The following is a 27,632-nucleotide window of genomic DNA, read 5'->3' as shown; positions in this document are numbered from 1 at the left end:
CCATCTGGGCAAAGGTGTGGCGCAATTCTTAGCCAAAATCGAATTTTTGTAGAAGTTGTAGCAGACTTTCATTCACGGCGCAATTTGGCGCAGGTGGCAAAGCACTCCCGTCACTGAAACAGCCTGGTTCGGAAAAGGAAGTCATAAAATGAATTTACAACGAAAAATAAAAACTTTGAGCTATATTTACGGCACTATACAAATTTGTAGTTGGCGCCCGTGGGCGCCGCGGAAAAGTGGCTGCTATTTATTGCGTGACTGGCCACTATTTGTCACGTGGTACTTGCGCTCTTTCGGAAGCTTCCTACAGTCTCTAAAAGTTACTCATTCATTTTTGTTTCAAGTGCAACAAAAAACGAAGGTTAATAAGTAACTTTTGGAGCCTAAAGAAAGCTCCTGAAAAAGCGCAAGCAGACGTGATAGACCTGTACGCTGGTCAGATGACGGCAGCGGCGCCGCAGAGCAGACAAACTTGCGCGGCGGCGGCGGGAGAAACGTGTTGACACGGCGGTGCACCACGCTCAGCGTGCGGCAGCGGCGTGACTTTGAGACCTCAGCGGCGACGCGCAACGGTGCACTGGTGTACCACGTGACCCGCGGCGGCTCCTGTGGGCGCCAACTACAAATTCGTTTTGCGCCGTAGATATAGCTCTAAAAATTTTTTCTTCGTTGTAAATTCTATTTACAACGTTCCTTTCCATCTAGGCTGTTTAAAAAAATGTTGTTGTTTTTTTTTTTTGCATGTGTCCTTTAAAGGAGAAACTATTGTGTTTTTGGAAAGCATTGTGCTTTAAATTCATGAAAAATTGAAAAGCTTGAGGTACACCTAAGCATTTGTTATGAGTTGTGAATACAAAAGCATGCAAGCCGTTCGTCCGCTCCCCTTGTCGTCTGCTGCGTAATAGTGCGCGTGCGTGCTTCGGGATCTCGGAGGCCGTGGCATGGCGGCCAATGGGAGCCCCATCGACACGCGCCAGCCAATGGAAACGAAGGTGATCGCAGAAACTAGGAGCCGTTTTCGCGTTTCAAACTGATGACATCAGCTCGCTCCAGGAGACAGTTAATGCTTTCACATCAAAACAGTTGCTTTTGATTGTATGGGCGAACTCGTGGAAATCGGAACAAACGTTTAATTTGGCATTTTATCTGATCCAAGGAATAATGATAACGTCAACATCAGGCGATTTGTTTCTTCATAGTGCTCCAAAATATGTTAGACTTTCTTAACTGCTTCTGTGATATAAACATTCGCTTGATCTGTTTGTTTATGAATTTCAGGAAACTGTTCATCAAGCTTGATCCCATGTCAGCAATCATTCAAGTGCTTTAAGAGCCCGCACAAGCGAGTGCGCGACTACTAATGGCCACCACGTTTGTTCTCCCTTTGTTGCTATGGCTACCACGCCGCCAGGGCGCGTCTCGCCAGTCTTGCCGCCTCGCGTCGTCTGCTTGTCCCTGCGCTTTGCCAACTCCAGTTCGCTTTTCACCATCTTTACGACCGTTCGCTTTTCACCATCTTTACGACCGTTTGCAACCCTTTCTTTTAGTAGTTTCGCATACATTGTTCGCATGTTTCGTGGCCACAAGAAATGCGGGGAATGAATTGGGAGACAGTGCACGCAGTCAATGCAGAGAAACAGTCCATGCAAGCTTCTTTGCATGGCAACCAGCATCGCGTTCCCTGCCTCGTGCGCTGGGAACCACTTAATTGTCACTGTGCTGGGGTTGCCCCCCTTTAACACCCACACGGCTTTGGTGCTCGCGCGTCCCATTATGTAGTTTCTTATGGCCACCATAGAGTCACTGAACAGCAAGGTCACTCCGGGGGAGGAGACGACCAAGGCTATGGCCACCTCCTCCACGATCCGCATTTCTCGGGTCCTGACACTGGCGGCGGCAAGGGTCGAGCCGTCCTTGGCTCACATTGACACCGCCATGAAGTGTTCTCCGTCCCGGGCCACGTCCACATGGACTGCTCCGTCGTCTTCTGTATAAGCCATGGTCAACGCTTTCGCTCTTGCTTGTCGTCCCCCTGCGTCATGCTCTGGATGCATGTGTCGCGGGATCGGGTGTTCGTCCAGTTTTCGCATTGTTTCTGCCGTAATGTTTGCGTCCGTGATGGGAGATCGGACGCCGAGATTCAACTTCTCCAACACCGCCCTTCCCGTCTTGGTCTTTTCGAGTCGGGCCATTTGTGCCGTCTGCTGTGCCAACACTATCTCCTCTAACTTTTTATGCACGCCCAGCGCTTCCATGGCTTCCGAGTTGGTCCTCGCCAGAAGGCCCAAGGCGTTCTTGAACACCTTTCGGATCATGCAGTTGAGCTTGTTCTCAGCCGCCATCCAGTTGAGATATGCCGCAACATAAGCAAGGTGGCTTATTGCAAGGGATTGCACCAGGCGCATAAGGCTGCCCTCTTGCATATCCCCTCTGCGGTTTGCCACCCGTTTGATGAGCTGGGCGGCTGCGTTGGTCTTGGTCTCCAGCTTGCTGATGGCTTCGGTGTTGCAGCCGCGGCTGTCAAGAATGAGGCCTAACACTCGGATCTTGACCGCACGTGGAATCCTCTGTCCTTCGCCCGTCCAAATGGCCAGGTTGTTCCATTCCTTGCACCTGGGGTTGATCACCAGACTTGCTTGGGGAGCAGATCAGGCCCGTTCCCTCCAGCTCCTCTTCGATGGCGTTCACGGCTTCCTGATGGTCATCTTGCGCTTCTTCCTCCACGTCGCTTAACGACCACAGCGTGATATCGTCGGCATATATCGAGTGTTCTATACCCTGTTCCTCGAGCCGTTTCACTACCGTGATCTTACCTATGTTAAAGAGCAAAGGCGAGATGACGGAGCCTTGCGGCATCCCCATGCTTCCCAGCTCTCGCTCCTCGAGGTTCAGTTCACCGACGCATAGCTTTACCGTGCGCCGCATGAGGAAGTCGCAGATGTATGTGTAGCTCCAAGCCCCTAACCAGAGCACGCTGACTTGGGCTAGGATGGCGGAGTGTTTTACCTTGTCGAACGCACTCTTGAGGTCGAGGCCCAGAAGAGCTCTGCCTTCTCTCTTTTCGGCATTGACAATGCCCTCTTTGATTAGGGCCATGGCGTCGTGCATGCCTAGGTTCTCCCAGAAGCCGAACATGGTGTCTGGATAGAGGCATTCGTCTTCCAAATAGTGCTGCCACCGTCCCATAAGCACGTGCTCCATCACCTTGCCCAAGCAGGACGTGAGCGAAATGGGCCGGAGGTGCTTGATGCTCGGAGGTTTGCCGGGCTTGGGGATCAGGATCATCTTTGCGGTTTTCCATTGCTTGGGGAGCTTACCACTGCGCCAGCACTCGTTAAAGTATGCTGTGAGGGCTCAGATGGTGTCGTCCCCCATGTTCTTCAATGTCTTGTTCGATATCTTGTTGGGTCCTGCCGCCGACTTGCTGTTGAGTTTTTGCAGTTACTCTTATATATGTGCAATGAATGTACCCAAAACTTTCATATAGATAGCTCTAAAAATAAAAAAAAAGTTCAGGCTTAATGCTTTAGAGGACACATGTAAAGGTAAAAAACTTTTTTTTTTAAACAGCCTAGACGGGAAAAGATTGTTATGAAACAAATTTACAACGAAGGAAAAAACATTTAGAGCTACATTTACGGCGCAAGACGAATTTGTAGTTGGCGCCCACGAGAGCCACCGCGGGTCACGTGGTAGATATGTGCGCCGTCGTGTGGCGCCGCTGTCGCCTCAAAAAGTCACGCCGATGCCAGACGCTGAGTGTGGTGCACTGCTGGTTCAATGTTAACGCATTTCTCATCGCCGCCACCGCGCAAGTTTGTCTGCTCCGGGGCGCTGCCGTTGTCATCTGACCGGCGCACTGGTCTATCATGTCTGCTTGCGCTTTCTCAGGAGATTCCTTTGGGCTCTAAAAGTTACTTATTAATCTTCCGTTTTTTGTTTCACTTCACACGAAGATGAATCAGTAACTTATCGAGAACATAGGAAGCCTCCGAAAGAGCGCAAGCACCACGTGACAAATAGCGGCCACTTTTCTGCGGCACCCGAGGGCGCCAACTACAAATTCGTATAGCACTGTAGATACAGTTAAACCTCGATGTAACGAAGTCGGTAAAATTCGCAATTTACTTCGTTACATTGAAATTTCGCTAAATCGAAATTTGGCTTTAGCATGCAAAAAAAATTCCGAAACATTTTACGGGTATGAAATCTCACCGAAAATGACATTTATTTTGGGGCAAAGTAGTCCGCGAGTTTTGCTTGCGCCTTGTCCGACAGTAGCAGCGGCGTCATACAGCGTTCGAGCGCCCAGAGCGCTTGCACGGCATCTTGCTGCCCATGCGACGCCGTGTACAGTACCTCCTCAGTACGTCCATTGCGTCGAGCACTTCCCGAGTGCTCGTGATCGCAGCAGTTTCTTCAGGATGGCGTCCAAACGTTTGCTTTCTCATCCAAAGAAAGAACTTTACGTTTCCTTATGCCCGCAAGCACGTGAGTGAACCGCCCGGTTGAAAAATAAAGCTGTTTAGTTTAGGCGGTGCCAATGTTTCCAACCTACACAGCACTCTTGCCCCCCGCACAGTTTACTTGCAAACACAGTGTGCTTGCGCCTTTGCTTTACATCACGGTCGCAAGACGATAATCGGTCTTCTCGGTCTTCCCCTAGATGGCACGGCCCGTGCGGTCGCGCCATCACGTCGCTCCCCCGCTGAAGTTGGCTCCCGCGCTACCAGCGGTACAGTGGACTATGATGATCAGTGAATGTCAGTGGTGATGCTGTTATGCCGTGCAAACTTTTAGCTCGGCATTTTCTGGCCAGCCCCGCGGAATCCGCTTTGCCGCACGCCTCGCCGGCGCTACCGGCGCCGCATCCTCGGGCAGCCTAGGAACGTTGGAAGGCCTGTCCCCGTGAAGTAACCTATCAAAGCGGTCGCGTTAGCGCATACTTTTTTTTTTTTAACCACAATTTGTTTTGCGAAGTTGTTTTTTAGAGTCTATTTATTTATTGCCTTCTATGGCAATGGCGCTTCGTTATATTGAAATAGCAGCAAAATAGACTTCGTTATATAGAGACTAAAAATACATGGGGTCTATGGGCAAGAAATTATGAAAAATAAAATACTTCGTTAAATCGAGGATTTCGTTACATTGAAGTTCGTTATATCGAGGTTCGACTGTATAGCTCTAAAAATTTTTCCTTTTTGTTGTAAATTTGTTTTATGACTTCCTTTTCCCAACCAGGCTGTTTAAAAAAAAATTTATTTTTCAGTACTAGGGATGTCGCAAACCACCCTAGGTTTTAATTCGAAAGGTTTCAATATTTTCGAACCATACCAAGGTTCAACCTCGAAAAGTTTGCAACTTTTGAACACCGTGATGTTTCGAATTTTAAAAGTTCGAAGCTTGCACGGTTTCTAAAAGTTTTGGTTCCAATATTTTGAATATATTTTTACTTGAGGTTCGAGAAACTCGAAGATTTCTAACTTTTCTAATTTGAAATTCGAGAGATTCGAAAATTTCAAATTTCTGGGGATCTGAAGTTCGACGATTTCAAATTTCTTTGGATCTAAAATTCAAAATGTTTGAACGTATCAAATTTTTATAGACATAAAGTTCAAAAAATTCGAAGATTTCAAATTTCTTTCTACATAAAGTTTGAAAAGTTCTAAAGTTTCAATTCTCTTTTAGGGCTAAATTTAAAAAAAACTTCCAAGATTTCGGATTTCTTTCAAGTCCAAGTTTGCAAAGTTCGAAGTCCGGTTTTCATGTTCCTCCACCCCAGTTTCAGTTTCAAACAACGTTTTCATGCCCCACTGGTTTTCATGAATCAGGTTTAGAAAAGTTTGGAAGTGATATTTAGACTGCGCGAAGTTGGTCAGGCAATTACATGAGACGACGAGTGTCCCGGATGAGCTGGAATATTTGCCAGTGCAGACTGACGTGTGACCATAGATCAGTAATTGTGACCGCCAGCCCACTTTGACGTGCTTCACGCAGTAGTAATCACACAAACACACTGTTTTATCATACTCATCCAGTTCGAAACAGCCGGGGGTGGGCAGGAGGTTGAGGCTCAGAAAAACCTTGGAGCAATCTGGCACACTACCTCGCCACTTCCTTGCACGCTGCTAGTAATCCCATTGAACGCCGTCCGAGTGACGCTGTCCTATAGTAAGTTTAGTTTGTAATTGTTCTGCAGGTTTATTTTACGGGACAAAGGAAACGCCGAGCAAAAAGCACAAAAGCCGACATAACTCGAGGTCGAGGAGCGTTCTACCATACCAATGGCGTCGGAAGAAGAAAAATGGGGGGAAGGAAGAAGGGTAAGGGGGGGGAGGGGCGGGGGGGAGTTCCAGTTTCCCTCCCCGCCCCCCAATATTTCGGAATGTTAAAGAAAACAGTACAAGGAAAGAAGGTGTGGTCGAACTTATTTTAATCTGAAATTATTTACGCATATGTATAGCTACTGTCACTCTTCACTGCAAAAAAGATGGCTTAGATGGTCATTGTCGGAAACTCGTTGTCAGAAGGCACTACTCGTCACATGCTTAGCGGTTCGGAAGTTTAAAGCTGTCTTTCCGACCTAAATAACGGTGCCATTGGTAAAAAAAACTTAAACATAACAATAAATGCAAAAATAAAAAGCTGGAGAAAAAAAAAAAAAACTATCAAGAACTTGTTGGAAGTGTTGTATTCTTGTATATTCAGAGGCTCAGAACTTTGAAACAAGTTTCTCTTACCAAATGTGCTAAAAGAAACACGCCCCAAAAACCTAAAACAAAAACAAAACCCCAAAAATTTAAAAATGGCGCTTTTCTTTTTTTTTCTTTTTTTTTTTTTTTTTAATGGCGTGCTGAATTTGAACATTAGAAATCTTTTCCCATGAGTTGATTTATTCCTCAATGTGAAAAACCCAATAAATACATTATTTTGTATTCTGCAGATGGCAATGATATGTAGTGTCTGTGGTGTTAATTTAAATGTGATACCTCAAACAATTTAGACAAAAAAAATTACCAAGTTTAGGGCATAATTGCTCGTAGATACATGTTTGGACATTTCTTCGAAACTCATCTTGAACAAAAATAATTGTATCTTAATTTTAAGATACCTAGGCTAGACATAGATCATTCCTAAAAAATTTAATATCTCTACCATAAATAGCTCCGGCTGGAGCACGCTTCAAATATGGCACCAACAATCGTCAAAAACCCGTCGTCCTTCCCCGCTCCTTCGGGAATTTATTTCTTTAAAACCAAGCATGCTAGTTGAAAAATAGAAAATTTTCGAATTTTCTAGACAAATAAGTTTGAAAATGATTGAATTTCTTAGCGTAGGAAGTTCGAAAAGCTTCAAACTTTTTAGTCTATCAAATTTGAAAGTTTGACAAGCATCAAATTTTGCAGCGTAACAAGTTTGAAAGTTCGAAAAGGATCGAATTTTTTTGCGTAATAAGATTGAAGGTTTGAAAGACATTGCGCCGACAAGTGCCCTTCGTCGACCACTTTACTCGGAAGAAAATTCTTCCCAAAAAGGCCGTGTCGCTATCTTTGAACACGATTTTAACGAGGAAATAAAAAAGCTACGCATGACTGTGATTTCGGGTTTGTTGGGATGCTTAGAGCGTCTTGATTGAGCAGTCACCACAAAAGAACAATCTCAGAATCGACTTCAGTGCCGCTTTAAGTAACACCGTTTTTGGCGAGGTCATTATTGGCCAGGGCCCTGCAATTACAGGAAGTAAACTACCTATCCTTCTGTGTTTTTCAAAAAAAAAAAAAAAAGCAATTCATGCCAAAAATAGGGTGTGCTACCTTTTGGAGGTGGGGCATCTCTCGGGATATTACAGTATATCTCAGAAATAACGGGTGTGTCACAATGTTTCTAACTGCCACGTTGTGTCACACGAAGGTTTCATGATACAATGACAAAATATTTTCATGTGGGACAGGATGATTATCTTAGTGATGTGATTGGCCTAAAACATTTTGGAGCACCTTTCGGAGCAGCCAAAACAGGGTTTTGGAGCAGCAAATGTGGCCTTTGGAGCAACCAAGACAGTGTTTTGGAGCAGCCAAGACAGTGTTTGGGAGCAGCAAAATTACTTTTGAAGCAGATATTCTTAGAAAAAATAAATATATTTGATTTAGGTGCTGTACAAACGAAGGGCATTTTGTGTTGTGTTCTGATGTGACGTGTTGTGACCGAACTCGCTGCTTGTGTTTTGACTGCTGAGACATCCCACAAGTGTACAGTGCTGTAGGCATTGCCGAGCAATTCCGAAAAAACCGCTTGCCACCGTTTGACTGGTTCCCAACGTGCCAGATTTTCGTCAAAAGTAAGCAAACATAAATGGATTGCAAGCATCCCGGCTGGGGACTCTGTCGTGCGATCATGTTCGCATGCACGTGATGGCAACTACGGCAGGTTTGCAGTTGAGCGTGCTTCGTCGCGCGAGCGGAGACAATGGCTGTTCGATCGAAACCGAAACCATGCCACTCTGTTCCGTCACGGACCGATTCCCAAAATTGTATGCAAAATGGAACTGTCAAGCATACGACAAAAAACACACCAGCGGCGCGTGCTTGACAGGCTGGCAAACGAAGTACAAGCTAAAAAAAAGAATTTGTGCGCATTGATGAAAGACATCGCGAGCCAGGGTCAAAGAAGTTCTTGGGGCACTTTGTGCAACGACTGAACTCGATACAAACAAGCGCTCTGTGCGGACTCAGCGTACAGACATTGTCTTCTTTGCTTTAGCTCACTTCTCTTCACCAACTTTCGTTCGTGGCAGATTTTCCACGTACCGGGGTCCCTCTCGAAAGACAGCCCACCGAGAGAAACGTTGGTAATTAATACTTTGGCACAGCAGTCTTCGAGTTAAAGAGGAATTTTCGTAGTAACGTATGATTTCAACAAGAGCAGGAATGTTGATGAACATGTGGCAGTACTTAGTTCCATCTTAGAAAGCGCCATATCTGCAATGACGTGGGGACGGCAACATCCAACGTCGCGCGGCCACAGTGACTGGAAGGCAAAGACCAAATATAGTTTTCCCACGGCCGCTGCTTTCAGGAGCGAGTGCTTCAGCACACAAAGTAACACCCCCCGCGCAAAAATGTGGCTTCGTTTCACAGCATGACTGGTACCCGGCAAGCCAGCGTCGGAGCATCCACACAGACCTGCGTCTATCGTTAAAAATATTTTAAAAAAATATGCAAGACGAGATCTACGCGACGACGAGAGCACGAAACGCGAGACGGCAGGAAAATTATGCAAGACTGGATGGACAATTGATGTAGGGTATTTTGTGTCGGGCGGCCGCTTACGCCATATAGCACACACGCATGCTCAACTTAGTTTAATTTCAATTTTGAAAAACGACCAAAATTGTTTTTTTGTTTTGGTTTTTTGGCGCAGGCTAGGTGCAGATTACACTTATTTTGGCGAAATGTAGCAGGATGTAGCAGGGTTAGCCCCTTGGCGCAGTTTGGCGTTATTGGGGCAGCAATCACATCACTGTGATCTGTTCTAACACCACCAACTTTCTTTATATTCCTCCTTAAATAAAAACATTATTTTTCTTCTGGAAGCTTTTTCACACCAATAAGAGACAATGAAATAAATGAAATAGTTTCATTGTTTCAGGACCCCCATTGGTCAGACTTTCCCCGTTCGTCTCGGGGTATCTGCAAAGAAACAAAGGGCGGAAAGAGGGCGACTCACCAGGACTCTGGATGTATAGGCACTGTTCACCGCTATCCCATGAATGATTTTCTCGGCCACGGCCGATGGCAGGCTTTCATATCGTGGGGTTGACTTGTGCTGGACGCCTGCAGAAAACAACCGGAGTTCTTAGTCAGGCGTGCGTGATTTCAAGCGCTAACATGTCTTGACACCCTTCTTGAGTAACACAGATGACGGCTGGAGAAAGGGTGAGCCCAGCATAAAGCAGCATCAGCTGCAGAATGGCCAATGTTGACAACTCTAAAATTATCACAACTTCTCTTTCAATGACCAAAAGACAACACAACACAGCTGCCCTGCAGTTCTGGCTCTCAATATTTCTGATATTTCTTTTTCCAAAAACTTAGTGGCACAAGGAGTTCCGCCGTTTAAAAGCACCCCTTCCTGAAGAAAGGTAACCTCGTTTTTAGTGTCACTTCAGTAACAGGCAGGCAACTCATACAAAATGGAAAAATGTTGTGACACGAGCAAGCATGTGGTCCATTGTCGTTAGACAAGCCAGAAAGGGTTGCACGAAACACTTACCGCAGATGTAGCTTTGGACAACAGTCATTCGGTTGGTAGTAAGCGTCCCCGTCTTGTCCGAACAGATTGCTGTAGCATTACCCATCGTCTCGCAGGCATCTAGGTGACGTACTAAATTGTTATCTTTCATCATTTTCTGAAAGAAAAAAAACACACACCATGTCATGAAATGTTTAGATATATAATACAGTCAACTTGATCCACAATCTCGTAGCATTCAGTTCCCAACCTAAACACGCCGTCATGAAACGAAAAAAGACATGCAACTAAGTACCGAAGAAACAAAGCAGCCTGTCATGCATGTGGCATGCACGAGGCAGCGGATTCAGCGCGCGCCGTCGCCGACGGGTTATCGTGCTTTGTGATTGTTATATTTTTGTTACCCGTGGTGTGCGCTGATTGGTGCGACGAGAAAAAGACGAAGTGACGACGAAAGGACCGAGGCTGGAGACTGTGCACGCGGAGAGAAAAGGAACGCGGTGCGCTGGAGCTGGTGCAAGCACGACTTCGAACCGGAATAAAACGCTTTCCCCCCAAAAGGCTGGCTCCCTGCCTTCCCGGGTCTCACGGCGCCCAAACCACAAGCCGTGACTGGCGCAGTCGACAGGATGAGTTCAGCTACGGAACCTTGGGATGAGCGGCCAGCTCCAACACCGCACAGACGTCGCCGAGTTCAAGTAAGCCCGGATTTTTGCCTGCCACAACCGACGGAGCGGTGGGTCCGGCATACTACACGGACGTTGCCAGTCCAAGCAAACCAGGCTTTTCGTCTACCATATGCGACGGAGCGGCGAGTCCGGAGCACAGCACGAACGGTGCTGACAGCAAGCAAACTCGGCTTTTCGGCGGCCATGCAACCGGACGCCAGGCGAGCGCTTAGCGTGACCAGTGGGACGGACGCTGCATGACGCAGCCTCAGCGCAAGAACCAACGGCGGAAAACAAGACTTCCAGTCTTCGAGAGGGACAGGAACTACAGCCTGCAAGCGGTAGAATCCGGATTTCAGTGATGCACGGACCCTGAGACATTCCAGTTAGGCACTTCCGCTGCCAGTGCTTCTGACTGCCCATCGACGACGAAGAGCTGATCAACCTGAATTGGTGAGCGCATATGCTTGTCTATTTGGGTTGAATGATCACTCGAGCCATGGCGAAGAGCTATGAGTCGGGCAAAGGGGAGGGTAAAATGCCTGATAAACTTAAAGAGCCGGATGACGCATCAGAGGATGAGGGGAGAACTGATTCTGAAGTGATGAACACTCGGTTGGAAATTGAAAAAATAAAGCTCGAACAAATACGGGCACAAATTGAGCTCCAAAAATTGCAGAAGGAAAATGGTGGTGGTGCAGATGGGGGGCTGGGATTACAACCAGAATCTGGGGTAGCCCACTATGCTGCACTCTTGACTAATGTGCTCAGCCGGATGCCCGGGGACAAAACCTTGGTGCCTGGCTGGTTTGAGGCGGTAGAAGTCATATTTCGATCCTTTCAGGTCCCTGACGAAATAAAAACTGTTCTGATAATGCCGTATATAGCTGACAGGGTCAGGTCAGCGATCATGTGCAGTGGCATGAAGGAACTGCCATCCTACGCTCAGCTAAAAGAACGAATTTTACGTGAGCTAAGATTATCTCCAAACGAATACAAACGACTATTCACAACGGCAGGCAAATTGCGGGAAGAGTCCTGGAGCCAGTTCGCCGGCCGACTTAATAGCTGCTTCAGTTATTATGTGAACAGTAGAAAAGTGGATACGTACGATGACCTGTTGCAACTAGTTGTCGCGGATAGGTTGAAGGAGTCCCTCCCTAATGAAATAAAAGCATATGTTGCCTTGAACGAAACGGGGGAGTGGCTGCGTCCTGAGGCGATAGCTAAGCTCGCTGAATGCCATCAGGAGAGTAATGCACAGAGGGTCCCAAAACCCTATCACAAGACAGACACTACTGGTGACTCTAGTCAGAGCGAGTCTATGACGCCTCCGAAAGAGAGAGGTCATACTGAGTATGTCGGCGACACTCGACGCTGTTTCGCTTGTGGGAAACAGGGTCATCTGGCAAGAAATTGCCCTGAGACCAATCCTAAGCTAACGGCACGAGTAAAAAGACCTTTAGACTGCGAACACGCCGAGCAATCAATCGAGGTACATGATGAACTAGTATCACTGACTGAACAACACGAAGTGCTTGACGAAGAACGATTTGTGCAACTCCGCTCAGGAGACAAGCGCTTGAATGCTAGGGTCGATTCGGGGGCAGACATTACAGTGGTTCGAAGGTCGATGGCCACCATTTTGGACGAGAATCAAAAAGGGAAGGTTCGGTTGAAGGGCGCTTTCGGCCACGAGGTGGAGGCCGATCTCATGTATGTCCCGTTTCGACTTGGTAGCAGGGCGTTTGATACTGGAGTGGATACTTTACTGCTCTGTGCTGTAACCGAGCAGCTTGCCGGAGAAGTTGACGCGCTACTCACACCTGAGGATTTAGTAGCTTTAAGAGAAGTAGAACAGAAAGTGCCCTTAGTAGATCAGGTGGATCTTCCCTGTGACGCTGCAGTATTGAAGGAAGGGCTGGTGATAGAGGCATGCGTGGCGAGCACCCAGTCGGAGGGTGAAAACGGGATTGTAGAGTCTGTGGACGAGCGAAGTGACGTAAACGAAATAGAATCTGAAGGTTGCCTTCAGTTTCGAACAGAGCAAAAGAACGACGAGTCGCTGAAGCCCTTGTGGCTACAGGCAAAAAAAGGGACTCATGGAATGCAAGTGGTTGATGGAATGCTGTTCCATAAAGAAAAAATAAATGGCAGAATTGTCAAGCAGCTAGTTTTACCGGAAAGCAGGCGGAAGACAGTGTTAGAAGTAGCCCACGACAAACCAGTTGGCGGGCATTTCGCTGGAAAGAAAACGCAACAGCGAATTAAGAATTCATTTTACTGGCCGAACATGCAGGAGCAGATTAGTAAATACTGCAAAGATTGCCATTACTGCCAGTTGAACGCGAGACCTAGAACCAGAGACCGTGTGCCTATTACCCGCTAGTAAGACCAGATGTTCCATTCCAGACAGTTGTAATGGATTGTATTGGACCGTTAGACCCGGCGTCGTCGAGGGGGCACAAATATGCCTTGTGTCTGGTTGATGTGTGCACGAGATGGCCAGAAGTGGTTTGTATCAGATCGCTAACGGCGAAGGCAGTGTGTGACGCGCTGGTTGAAATATTCGCGCGAATGGGAGTGCCAGAAACAGTCTCGTCCGATCAGGGCACAAACTTCACGGCCGAGCTCACACAGGAGTTGCTGCATAGGTTGGGGTCGTCACCCAGGTTCTCTACACCAGAACACCCAGAGAGCAATGGGCTAGTTGAGCGATGGAATGGTACGCTGAAGCGGATGTTGAGGCAAGTGATAGCGGAACATGGGCGGGGCTGGGATCGCCTAGTTCCTTGTCTACTTTGGGCCTACCGCGAAGTCCCGAATGAAACTACAGGGATGTCGCCATTTGAACTCATGTATGGACGTGCGCCGAATGGTCCACTGTCCATCCTAAAAAAATCGTGGACTGGTGATTGGACGCCCCCGTCCACGCTCGTTGAGTCGGCGGACAAATATCTGGTTAGATTAAGAAAACAAATGGCCGACATGACGCGAGTAGTAAAGGAACAGGCAGAGCACAAACAGAGGTCGTACGCCACGCGTTACAATCTCCGTGCGAAAGAGAAGGCCTTTTGTAGGGGCGATCTAGTGCTACTAAGGGACACGAGTGGTAAAAAGATGAACTTTCCTTGGTTGGGACCAGCGAAAATACTAGAGGTTAGGAGAAAGAACAGCTACGTAGTTGAGATGCCTGACGGTGGCCGTAAGTGGATCCACGCCAACAAACTTAGGCCATATGTGGCACGCGTTGACGCTGTTGGTGTTATCTTTGATGATCCGGACTTCGGTTCGGTGGAGGAACTCCCCACAGACGGGAGGGGAGCAGGTGAACCTGAATCACAGAAAACCGCGGAGGAAAAAGAGATGTACAGCATGGTACAGCAGTTCGTACATGTCTTTTCTAAGCGCCCAGGAAAGTGTGCAAAAGGACTGCACAAGATAAGACTTGTTGAAGGCTCGCAACAAAAGAAGAGATATGCTTATAGGGTGCCGATAAAACTGAGAGCTGAGGTTGAAAGGCAGATAGAACAGCTTCTAGAATGGGGTATGATCTATCCAGTTGAATCAGAGTTTGCTCATCCGGTAGTGTGTGTAGCGAAGAAGGATGGGAGTGTGAGATTGTGCATCGATTATAGGCAATTAAACGCGATCACTGAAGTCGATGCCTTTCCAATGAATAATGCTACCGAAATGATCTGGATGGTCGCGAAGGCGTCGTACATAACAGTACTGGACCTAACCCGTGGGTATTGGCAAATACCAGTCGAAGAACGGTCTCAGAAGTTCACAGCATTCGTAACCAATCGTGGGCAGTACGCATGGAAAGTTATGCCCTATGGGTTGAAAAATTCAGCGGCAACTTTTCAGCGTGTGATGAATGAAGTGTTGCGACCACACAGAGAATATGCAGGCGCATATATCGATGACATTGCAATATATTCTTCTAAGTGGGAAGACCACCTTTTGCATGTAAAAGGCGTTCTCGAAACCTTAAGTCGCGTGGGGCTTACGGTGAAGCTGTCCAAATGCAGGTTTGCCCAGGGAATGGTGATGTACCTCGGCCACCAGATCGGCTCTGGGAGGCATGCTCCTGACCCCGTTCGTATCAAGGCGATTCAGATCATGGAGAGGCCAAAGACGAAGAAAGAACTGAAGAGCTTTTTAGGGCTAATGAACTACTATAGAGACTACATTGCGAACTATGCTGAAGTGGTGTTGCCGTTGACCGCTCGAACTGGAGACAGGACACCGAACGTGTTACCGTGGGGTGACGAGGAGGAACAAGCGTTTCAAAAGGCAAAGTGTCTCCTGATGGAAGTCCCAGTCATGAGAGCGCCAGATGCCAGCCAGCCTTTTGTTCTGTCCACCGACGCATCGGATAGAGCTATAGGGGCATGTCTTGCCCAAAGGGCAGGTGATGGGAAAGAGTACCCGGTGGCGTTTCTCAGTAAAAAACTAACTGATCCCCAAACCCGGTGGGCTGTAATCGAACGCGAAGCTTACGCGATTGTGTGGGCCTTGGGTCAGTTGGAAACGTGGCTATTTGGGGCGGAGGTCGAAATTCGCACCGACCATAACCCTTTGCAGTATTTGGCGTCAGCAGCACCAAATAGTGCGAGGCTGACTCGTTGGGTGCTAGCGTTGCAAAAATTTAACCTGAATGTCCAGTACGTAAAAGGGACGAGAAATGTCCCTGCTGATGCGTTGTCAAGGCTGTAGCCGGGTGGAGTTTTGTTTGTGGTTAATGTACTTTAGATGTTCTCAAGAAATTTGTCAGTCTTTCTAGTGATCATTCACGCCGAATGGATGGGAATGTGCGCGCAGTTCGTTTTCTTTTGTTCTAAATGTTACGATTGTAAAGGAATACACAAATTGTGATTTTTTTATTGGAAAAGAAGAAAAAAAAGGGGGGGGGGGGGCGTGTCATGCATGTGGCATGCACGAGGCAGCGGATTCAGCGCGCGCCGTCGCCGACGGGTTATCGTGCTTTGTGATTGTTATATTTTTGTTACCCGTGGTGTGCGCTGATTGGTGCGACGAGAAAAAGACGAAGTGACGACGAAAGGACCGAGGCTGGAGACTGTGCACGCGGAGAGAAAAGGAACGCGGTGCGCTGGAGCTGGTGCAAGCACGACTTCGAACCGGAATAAAACGCTTTCCCCCCAAAAGGCTGGCTCCCTGCCTTCCCGGGTCTCACGGCGCCCAAACCACAAGCCGTGACTCAGCCTCTCTGAACTTATAACAATCCTTAGGCACAATCAGCCAACAATCAAGACCTCAAGTGTTCACAGGGTTGGTAGACTAAGACACCAAATTGCATGTCCCATGAGTGCTTCAGTAAGCAGCCCTTCATTCAATGGAGCTGCCTTCATTGCATCGATAATGATTGACGAATCATCGAAGAAATCAGAAAACTTAATTTCTAGCAGTACAAATAGTCAGGGGTGGAACTCATGAAATGTACTTGGGAGCAGCCACGGGAGCAGCTGAAACAGCTGTTTTGGAGCAGGTTGGGAGCAGGTTGGGAGCAGCTAAAACTACATTCTGGAGCAGGCTAGTAGCAGCTCAGATCAGTTTGCATTGCACTTCAGCTTGTATCTTAGACAAGCACGAAAGCAATTTCAATTGTGCTTAGCAGCAGAGATGAACATGAGCGGTTAGGGACCTAGGTAGAGGGGATAACAGTGTAATATATGCGAAAACTTGAATCTTTGTGAGCTTTAATGAGAATCAAACAGCAAGTACTCTATGTTTCTGAAGATAGCGTCTTTGATATTTTCTGAGTGGCCTTCAGACGCTCAAGATGCAAACCAGCTCTGCTTATCGCACAACCCACACGTGCTCGACATAGTAATTATATGTGCGAACCACGTGACGTGCGTAAGCAACGGACGTGCAGTTGCACGGAGGAACAGGGCAACAAATTTCGAGAGTTTATCCTATTGTGCAACTCGATATCGAAGCAGCAGACTGCGATTAACGAAGTTATCGTATTTGAAGCGATAAGCAGGAGCGAGGTTAATGCACGCCGAGCAGAGTAGAGCTGCTGACCGGCAAGGTTTCGGATTGGACCGCGTTTCAGTTCTATCAAATCACGATTTATCTTGCAAGAATGCGGTTCCAACTCCTAACGATGAAGCACTAAAAGGAATATTTTGCTCATTTGCTTTCGACTGGATGACGTCCGGATCCCGGGCCGCAGAGCCTCGTGCAATCTGACGCTTAACGACTCGACCTCACCTCGGCCTACTTGGCCTACCGCTTATGGTTGAAGAGTAACAATCCAGTCGCAGGTGGTGTAGCGCTTAGAATCCGAGTTTTTTCACGCGCTTCCGACTCGGGATAGACAAAGGGAATAAACAGAACAAGGGATTGCAAGGCCGACCAGGCTAAACGCCCTCATTGTTGACAATCGAGTCGATAAAAACCGAAACCAAGACAAAATAAAACTTTTTTTCGGCGCACGTTTTGCGATTTGGCGCATAATGGCGCGAGGTATTGGCTGTGGCGCAGTTTCTGCAACATGGCGCGGGATGGCGCAGACACATACGTCTGGCGCAAAATGGCGCAAATGGCGCAGCCGTTCCACCCCTGAATAGTAGATTCCATTTAGTTCTTCCACACTGCCGTCGCGTATTTCCCGCCGTTTCCTCGTCGCAATTGTATCATTTGCATCGCAAAAAGTGGAAGGGTGCGACGACACGATTGACGCGACACCGGTGGCACGAGGTAGCTCAACGGTGCTTGTAATGCGTCTCTGACTGGCGCATTCACTGTACTGTCCCTCCCGTGCAACGGAAATCGTCCCAGAGTGCCAACAAATTACATCGCAGGAGCCGGTGTGTCACGCCGTTGAATGTCGCAATCCCGGCTGTCAATCGTAAAAATGCCGGCAAGAAAGGCAAGGGGAGGAGAGGGTCGCTGCCGCCGCCGCCCCCGCGACGTTCCGTCTCGCATTTGCTTCGGTTTCGGCCAACCATCTGGCTGCAGCTCGACCTACACACGGACGTAGGAAGTTTCTGAAGGCGACGTGATGCCACCAGAAGTTAAGCCGGAAGTGTGGAGGATGTCTGAGGGTGACCAAAACAGCTGCTGGCGCCGAGTCGGCTCTCCTTTTCGTCCAATAGCGTCTCTTGGCTTTGGTCGTCGCTGGAGACGCGTTCCTCCACAGTTCTGACTTCACCTCTGGTGGTCTCGTGTCGCCTCCAGAGGCTTCTCACCTACCTCCGTGGATCTACGGCAGAATGGGAATCCCCCGGAACCATCTCTGCCGCTGCGTCACCGCCGGGATCATGACGGGTGACGGCACAACGCTTCTACGTTGTCGGGTGGAAATCGGGGGACCACTTTTTTGGGTGTGGTAAACACGCCGGTCAGAGACGCATTCCGGGTGGCACTAGGCGTGGAATCGGGAGGGCGAGATGGTGTGGCACCTTGACAGAATAGGCGAGGGAGAGGGTGACAGCCAGTGGAAGACCTTCGGGGACGGCCACCACGAGGACGGTGACGCCGATGATGAAGCAGTTGACGATGTGCTGCGTGTCGCTGCTCCTCCAGGGTCGGGCCTCCACCACAAACACCTCGATGAGGTGGCGCACCACCAGGATGATCACCGTCAGCACCGCTATCGTCGATCCTGCAAGGCGTCCATGCAACGCGGTTGACACCTTCCGCTAAAAACGTTCAACGGACGTTCATGTTTTTTTATTTGTTTTCTGCATTGTGTACCTACTACTCCGTGCACGGCACACGGTTAGTACCTGTCATGAGAAATAAACAGATTGATAGATGGATGGATGGATTATACCCTTTGCAATGGGCAGTAGCTTGCACCACCTAGCCTAACATTTCATTTCGACTTCCCTTCTTTTTTTAAAATTTGTATAAATTTCCTTCTAAAAAAACTCCCTCTCCCCCCCCCCTTTTCAAAGTGTTTCCATTGCTTATTTTTATCTGCATTTTTACTCCTCCCTAGATCTTTCCCACGCATCTTCGAATCTCCTTTGAGTTACCGCAATCTTCACTTATCCATTCGTCCATCCATGTCTGCAAATCCCAGCACCCCCCAAATCTGTAGCCATCCCCACCAAGAGGGTGGGACGAAGCCTCGTGCAGCTTGGAACTACATGTTCTATAGTTTCCCTTTTGCGGTTGCATATGTTGCATATGTCGCATACAGTGCCCATTTCCTCGAATTTAGCCCTATGTTTTCGTTCTTAGCACCCCCCGCGTTCTAGCTTCAAACAGCAATGAGCTCCCCAATGAATTATCATACAACTGTTCCTTCTTTATTTCTTCTTTTCATGCCCTGTCTATTGTTAAAGCTGATTTTCCCTGCATTCTCTCTTCCCACAATTTCCTCTCAGTTTCCTTTACTCCGTTTTCTATCGATATGCTTTGATCGGCCCCATCTCGTTAAATGTATTTAGATCTCAGCTTACGGGTTCGGTTTGTCCACTTATTTTAGACCTTTCATATAAAGATACTTGTACACTTTCCCTGCCCATTGTGTATCCTCAATTTTAGCTAGTCTTAGTTGAAATTTTACTTGACTGATTGCTTCTCTACTCTCAAAAGATGCCCAACCCACATCCCCCTGTACTCCCTCATTTGGTGCATTCCCATGTGCTCCCAATGCCAACCTACCCACACTCCTTTGCCGCATCTCTGAACCTGCCTGGATTTCAGACCTCATGCACAATACCACATTCCCAAGTGACAGTCCTGACACCATGACCAGAGGTCGGCATTTTAGGTCGCCCTCACTCACCCTCACCCTCACAGCCACATTCACCTAAGCCCCTCACTCACCCTCACCCTCACAGCTACACTCACGTTCAGCCGCTCACTCACCCTCACCCTCACAGTCACACTCACCCTTCAGCCCTTCACTCACCCTCACTGAACCTCATGGCCCTCACGCACTCACCGCACTCACGGCCCTCACGCCCCTCACGGCCCTGACGGCCCTCACGCCCCTCACTCACTCATGGCCCTCACGCCACTCACCACCCTCACGCCACTCACCGCCCTCACGGCCCTCACGGCCCTCACGGCCCTCACCGCCCTCACGGCCCTCACCGCCCTCACGGCCCTCACGCCACTCACCGCCCTCACGCCACTCAGGCCAGCTTCAGATGGGGCAATTTCGGCCAGAAACTTTACGTCGCAACACCAGCAACACGCGCCGCCCGCGATCACACGCAGCAACCAATTGCTGCAATTTGCCATCGTCATCATAAACTTTTATTTTTCTTGCACTATTTAGACACAATTACGCGTTACAAACGCGTAATTGTGCATTTAAATCCCGTTAAGAATACTAATGCACCTTTCTGAAACAGTTTATTTCCAAAAAAACAATTGACTTCAAACGAGAACCAAGTCTTTCGGTGTCATCATCACCGGCACGAGGTATCACGTGAAAATTTTGCGTCCCTGATTGGATGCAGCCGCTTCAAACGTATTCGAATTGCTCCGAGTTGCTTGCTTATTTCGAGCCGGACCCGATCTCAGCAATTCATGTCGATCTAGGGAAAGCTAGAGAACAACCCGTCATTAACACCAAAATTGCTGAGAAAGATGCTTGATCTGAAGGGGGCCTCACGCACTCACCGCCCTCACGGCCCTCACACCACCTCATGCACTCACCGCCCTCACGGCCCTCATGCCTCTCATGCCACTCACCGCCCTCACACCACTCATGGCCCTCACACCACTCACGCACTCATGGCCCTCACGCCACTCACCGCCCTCACGCCCCTCACGCACTCATGGCCCTCATACCCCTTACCGCTCTCACCGCCCTCATGGCCCTCACGGCCCTCACTCATCCTCACACTCATGCATTTTCCTACTTCAGAAACTCACTCACCCTCACCTCACCTGTGAAGATGAGAGTGAGTGAGGGTGAGTGAGGGCCCTCATGAGTGAGGTTTGCCGAGGTATGACCATGACACCCTTTCATATACCCCTAACAACTTCATATCTATTATAGTTCCAGAGTGCCCTGTGTTTCATAATAGCTGAATCTCATTTTCCCTACTTTATTACAATATCTTCATGTTCTTTTAGACACCTTCTCTCAGTTAACCACACTCCCAGATATTTCTACTTCTCTACATGTTTTACCATTGTGTCCTGTATCTCCAGGGGTTCCCCCTGGATATACCGGGCACAGTGATATTGCCCTTCATGCACATGTTCAAGATTTCTTTTTTTTTAACATTTTCTTGCATGACACGCAATTAATGCCTTTCGTAAGGAATGCTTAACGCATGCTCATGATCAAGTTTTGTATTTTTTACATTGTATACCACACTGCGTACAGCACACGGTTAGCACCTTTTGCAAGGAACATTGACCCCAAGTTGACTTCTTACTTTTTCAATTTTTTACATTGTTTTTTGCGCTCCTGCTATGGCTTTCAGTAAAGAGCCAAAGTATAATAGTTAAATAAATAAAATAGATAAACGTGGTTACCCATAGTAGCATATGGCACACGTTTTCAAAACTGCGAAGCGGTCTTCTGCAACAGGAAGCGGACGGTGGTCTCTACCGTCCTTACAACCAACGCCTGTGCAGCCAAGCCGGTTTCAAGTAAATGCTATATTCGAGTACTCTTTAATAGATTCCCAAAGTGCAGAATGGCAATCCTCACTAGTATACTACCTATTTGTTATCCTTGTGCAATCATTCATACTGCAATATTTCAAATTTAAAACTATTTCACATTTGTCGGAAAAAGAAGTACCGTAATATCCCGAGTCATCGCCCATCCCCGAGCCATCGCCCACCCCATTTTTGGGGCCAATCTCGATTTCCGGAAAAACACCGAGTCATCGCCCACCCCTTCAAATACCCCAGCGCGGACTCTGGGATCCGCGAACACTCATCCTACCCGAATGACGCGGCCGCGGGCCTTACAGTTGAAGGACGTCCGTGACAAAGTGAAACGAAGGAGGGAAAGACACTTTTTTTTGTTTACGCATTTCCTCCGTGAGCGACCCCAAAGTGGTCGTGTATCCGTGCGAAAAGAAAACGATGGAGATAACAAAATAAGAGTTTGTTAACGTAACCGCGGAGTGTTAGGTCAAAGTCTGTCTCCGCCGAAGTAAGGTCACCACGAACCCGCTCCTTCTTCCCGCCCGTCGCGACCGCTGTTGTGCAATATTTTAGGCAAAGCCAAAGCGTAAATAAAGCTTTGCTGGAACGTCCTACACAGACGTTTACAGAGCGTCCCAACCGTGCATTGATAGCCCGCCGTTCACGTTCACGGACGCACGTATGTACGCACCAAACAAGAAAGTTGCGCAAGAGCTTGCAATTGACAAGGCGCCCGACTTGGCCCGACGCCAAAGTATTTGCCAACGTGACCACCGGCGTTCCCGCTTTCCCAGCATTGCTCTTGGTCGCCTTTGGTCCGCTCGCTCGCTCGTTGCGCCTGGTCGGTTTTTCTATTTTCTTGTAGACTTTTCTCTCTTTTTTTTACTAACTGGGAAAACATAATGGTGACATTCTTTCACGGAACAAACGTTCGTGCTATATGCAGATCGGCGGTGTTTCTAGCGCGTATGCAAGCAACGGACTTCGCTATAGTAAAATATTCTTTCGTGAGCATTTTTTTCTATAAAACAATGAAACTAAATCGAGTTTTGAGTTTGATGTATCTCTTGCGCATCAGCGCTAGATACGCAGAGAAAAATAGGCGGTTTTTTTCGCTTTTTTTCAAGTGTTTGTGCTCACCCACCGAGACATGGCCCACCCCACTTTTTTAACGAATTTCAGGCGGTTGGGGGGTGGGCGATGACTCGGGATATTACGGTATATGAACATACATATATTTAATCAAATTTAATCACCAACATATAAGCTTCTTTTTACAGCATCAATACCGCGTCATCCAAAGAAAAAGAAAAAACTTTGTCTTCTATTTTACTTATCAGAAAAAAAAAAATTTTTTTTTAAAAACCATTAGCGCAATATATTGGTGCCGTACCATGCTGCATATACCGCTGCTTGTTTCCCACTCTGATATTCAGATCTTAAATACTGTCGAGACCGGTTATAACGAAATCAACGGAAATCTGATATCACTTCGCTATATCCGCTATTAGGGGCGAAGCTCCTTAGGGTCTAGCCTTTTCCGTCCGGCATCCGTGCTCACATCGGTTGCCATCCCATCTGTCTTCTTAAAAAAAGAAAAAAATGTTTGCGCGGTCGACAGGATTCGAACCTGTGCGGGGAGACCCCAATGGATTTCTAGTCCATTGCCCTAACCACTCGGCCACGACTGCGAGACGGGTAGGGGGCTCTGAGATGTGGTAGTAACTCAAGAGCTGGGGATGTCATGGATGAAACGTTGCATGTAGCCGCTCAACGTCTATACAGGAGAGGGCGCTGCGGTCAAATGCTCAACTGCGTATATAACCACGATCCATACCAAAAATTCTCTTTTTGACATGGACCGTTGACTTAAGCGGTGGAGATGCGTTCCCACGGCTTCTAGCGGATCCAAGCTGATCCATTAGAAGAACCACTGGCTCTGCATTTCACCGACCATAAAGCAGTAATAATGAAGCCTAAACGCAACCCAGAACTCAGCACTACCTATGAGCAATAAAAAAAAAAAAAAATCAGCACAATCAGCACTACCTATGAATAAAATCAGTATCATTAGCACCACCAGAGCTTTGCCCCAATCAAAATCATTCACCACGTGGAGATGCGGTCATTTTTTTCGTTATAACCGACTTCGGTTAACTAAGTGCAAAAGGAAACGGGACATTGTGATCGCTTCGCTGTAGTTGCTATTTCGTTATAATTGACTTTGTTATAACCGGTCTCGACAGTAGTATAATATTTTAAGAAAGAATTACCACAAAGGACAGAATGAAAGATGTGCTGTCCGCGTTCTGTCATTTATGCGCGATTCTTTCGCAAAACTTTATACAATGTCAATGGGCTCACCCTAAAAAAAAAAAAGAAAGAGAGAAGTATATTCTTACTACAAAATTACCAAACCGGTGCCCACCCATAATTTGTGAATAACCTCGAGACACTGGAGAGATGGGCGCTCATTAGGACCGAAAACAAAAATGCAGAAAGAGACACAAGGCAGGGTGGTCTTCGCCACTTTGCACCGGAACGATTGGAAAAGCTGCCAATGCAGGGGAGCGTCTCTGTTAACCGAGTGAGCTTGAAAGCCCAGGGCGGGTGCTTGACAAGTCCCCCGCTTATTATGTGCACGCTTCGCAAATAGCAGGTGGGCACTTATTGCGACGCAGGCGTGGCTTATTACGTTCACGCTCCATGCTTCGTTCTCCGGCGTTCTTATCGGCCAGTGCCGCAATCTCGTTGGCTGCAGAGCGGTAATGAAATGCTCGCCACGCCCTACGCTTCTGGAGTTGTCTCCGACTACAACGCGTGCGACTCACGTACCAACGTAGCCAATTTGAATGGCCAGCTTGGTGAGCTTGGCCTGCAGCACGGACTTCTCCTTGCGGGGGTTTGCTTCCTCGTGGGTCGCGCTCGCTGGGACAATGGAGTCCGCCCGTGCGGGCTCCAGGTGGGTGTTGGCAGTGATGTTGCCCATGTGCGAGTTGCCGGACATGGCCGCTTCTTCGTCTGCTCCCAGAAGGCGTCAAGCACCCAGGCGGAGGGAGAAAGAAACGCACTTTAGGCATCCAAAGCTTGCGCAAGAAAGAGCGCTGCTAAAGCCATGTCGAGAGGAGCCGAGCAGTCGAGCTTTGCCGCACTCCGTTTCGACGTCTGTGGCGTGTCGATTGGGGCCCTCAAATCGCAATCGCTAGTCTGACAACAAAACATTTACCGATGCTCAGAATTCTGTACGCCGTTTGTCACCTGGCCCCCCAAGCCGTCGAGTTATTTGGTGAATGTGAACTGTCGATAAATTTGATTGGATCAGGTAAAACCAACGGAAGAAGTCACTGGCACGAATCATACCACTTACCTTGTGAGCATTCAATGATGTAAGCATTCAATGTGGAGTACTAGTTGCATTTTACATTACTTTTGTGACAGAAGAGTAAGCGCAAAAGCGAGCCGGTTACACTTATGTATACGGATCTTGCGAGCCTGTTGTGTTCGCATTTTCCTCGCCTTGAGTCTTATCTGTGTTCCCGTGTGCTTTTTTATTTCATTTTATTGTTTTAATTGCGGGACAGTAGGCTCGTACAATTTACCTGCACCACCTACACCGTTGCAGAAAAGTGTAAGGGAGCATACTTCCAGTATGTGTATTAAGGGGGAACACTGGTCTTGGAGCTTTTTTTCTTGTTTTATGACCAAACCGAATGAAATTACACAAGCTTGTTCAGTTTCTTGTGCTGATTTCATATATCTGGTAATTTCCTAAGTCAGAAGAATTGTCCTCAAGATATTTAAAACTTGCCTGCCTTTGTTTGGAGGAACGATAGGGAAAAAACTGCTTTACAAAATATCCTTTTTAACAAATGGCTAGATACTACGAAGTGTAGAGAATACAATGTTAGAAATACTTTTAAGATAAACCCAATATTAGTGATTTTACCACACATTGAAGTTCAGTGCTCAATGCATGGCTAACAAGTATTAAAACAAAAGGTCAAATAGAAAATTTTTTAGACTTATATTAAAAAATCTGCTCTCAACATCGTATGCTTCACACATTTAGCTACACATTTCAGGAGAGGTTATATTTCTATCTGCTCTAGGTGCTGGGATATCCCTCCGGCAAATTTTCAACAAGTCCAAAAATTGTGTTTTGTGAAAACAATGTTTTAGAGTTAACTTCAACGCGCAATCAGCCCGCATAGACATTATAAATTGATTTATAGCTCAAATATTCATCTACGAAATTAGAAGTCTAGTAGGTTCAGAAGAACAACAGCCATCGCCATTTTCAAAAGACTGCAGTTTTAGGCAGTTTTTGGCTCCAAACACCCATGTCCCCCCTTAAGATAGGATTGGAAGTACACTGCCCTACACTTTTCTGCAAAGGTGCAGGAAGTGCAGGTAATTCAAATGAGCCTACTGTTTCCCGAATGCATACTGCTTAATTGCAAACATCTGCACATCTGGTAAATGTCCTTTTTTGTTTCTTTTTGCCTGTTTTGGTCAGAACTTTACTTCATGTCAGTTTACATCATCATACATAAACTGAGAAAAGGCCTCAGTACACTTCATTACCCTTTTTCCCTTTTCGTACTGTTGTAATTTCGTAATTTCTTCAAAACACTCAGTTGGGCAGTTTGCTTGTGCAATTTCTGAAGTTTCTTTGAAACTGAGTGTGGCAATACAGAGAGCTTCAAAGTGCATTAACCTTATTAATGAAGACTGCCATTTGACAGCGCAACAAATAATTCCATTCCTACGTACACTGATCAAACACTAAAGGCATTTCTGGAAAAAGCTAACAGGACAAGCAATTATAACTCACCAAACAATCAGAAAAATTAAATTAAAAGATTTTGCCTCTATGGTGAAATGACATGTATATACATTACGTTATCTGCAGCATTTCATTTCCATCGAGCATTTTAGCACCCTGTTCTTTCTATGAAAACATAAATCCACAGCACAAAACCAAATTCAACCAACGGTAAAAATATTCTATCAAAGCTAGAAGCAAATCACAACACAATTAGCAATACACTGTTTATGCTACGCAACGAAGAAATCAAGATTTAAGCCGGCACCTGGTGTAAAAGGACAAATGAAATTTGAAAGCAAGTTTGATCAATTCCTCCATGCCCACATGCATGTAGCCACAGGCAGCCAACTAAGCCAACTACAGTGGGTTAGTGGTGTCACCTACAGGCAGAAAAGTGCACAAATCATCTCCCCCCCCCCCTCTCCCAAAACATTTATGATTTTCTCCAAGCAGCAAGTCAGACAAAGCTACACAACAAAATCCAAGGCTGTTAGAGAAAACAGCTTTTTAAAATGCAGGCATTTAACACTTTGAGTGCCAAGAACATACCTAGTATACGCTTATTTAGTGAGACTTCGCACAAGACAAAGATGTAAATTCATGTCAAACTTTCCTGCAAGCGTCATAAATGTGTGGCAGGGTGCCAGAGCGAAGGCAGTGGATGTAGGTGCTCCGATGAGAGCTCAACACATGGCGACACATCACGAGGAACCCAACGCCAATTTTCCAGAAACCAACGAGCACACTGTGCACTAGTGTGGAATGGTCAGCTGTCTCTTAGTATGTGCAACTAGGAACAAGGCCTTCACATGTGCGGGTGTCTTTTATACCAGATTTCTGTAAATTTACACATTACAATAGTCACAGGACTAGAAATACCTTTCAATTGTGAGCTTCTTTCTGCACACAGCTTAGCAAGAAGCAAATTAAACGATTTTAGAAACGTGCTGAAATAGTAACTAGCCAACGAAATATTTGGGATCTCTATAAAACATCTAGTCAAAAGCATGAATTATCTGATCGTGAACTAATGAGAGCTTAGTGCATCGAAGATTTTCCAGGTGTGGACCTTCGGCGAGTTCTTTGGTACAAAGTTAAGTAATTTCAAGTACAAAATATACATAAAATCTCACTCCTCGTTACTCAATCCAGCTAATTTTCTTAAAACAGATTGAGTAGTAATTCTTGAATTCCTCACCACTAAGACTCAGAACCCCACTAACATTGACAGCCAAGAAAAATGGCAGGTACTCAAAGTGCTAAGGCAGGCTACGAAA

The 27,632-nt window shown here is 47.0% G+C and overlaps 1 protein-coding gene across 25 annotated transcripts in view; it reads right to left on the bottom strand.

Annotated features, from left to right (window-relative positions):
• Positions 1 to 27,632, bottom strand: part of LOC8037831 (plasma membrane calcium-transporting ATPase 3) — a 393,495-nt gene that overhangs the window by 50,874 nt on the left and 314,989 nt on the right. For all 25 annotated transcript variants that reach the window (XM_040501873.2, XM_029992241.4, XM_040501879.2 and 22 more), the window contains 4 exons: positions 24,363 to 24,548; positions 18,356 to 18,558; positions 10,273 to 10,408; positions 9,727 to 9,833 (listed from right to left, as the gene is read on the bottom strand). In XM_040501873.2, the coding sequence (XP_040357807.1) occupies positions 9,727 to 9,833; positions 10,273 to 10,408; positions 18,356 to 18,558; positions 24,363 to 24,548 (632 nt within the window). The remainder of the gene's footprint in view (positions 1 to 9,726; positions 9,834 to 10,272; positions 10,409 to 18,355; positions 18,559 to 24,362; positions 24,549 to 27,632) is intronic.

Source organism: Ixodes scapularis, unplaced genomic scaffold (genome assembly GCF_016920785.2).
Source record: "Ixodes scapularis isolate PalLabHiFi unplaced genomic scaffold, ASM1692078v2 PGA_scaffold2__306_contigs__length_199485367, whole genome shotgun sequence".
Taxonomy (NCBI): Eukaryota; Metazoa; Arthropoda; class Arachnida; order Ixodida; family Ixodidae; genus Ixodes; species Ixodes scapularis.
The sequence above is the reverse complement of the archived record's forward strand: the minus strand, read 5'-3'. Positions and strand labels throughout refer to the sequence as shown.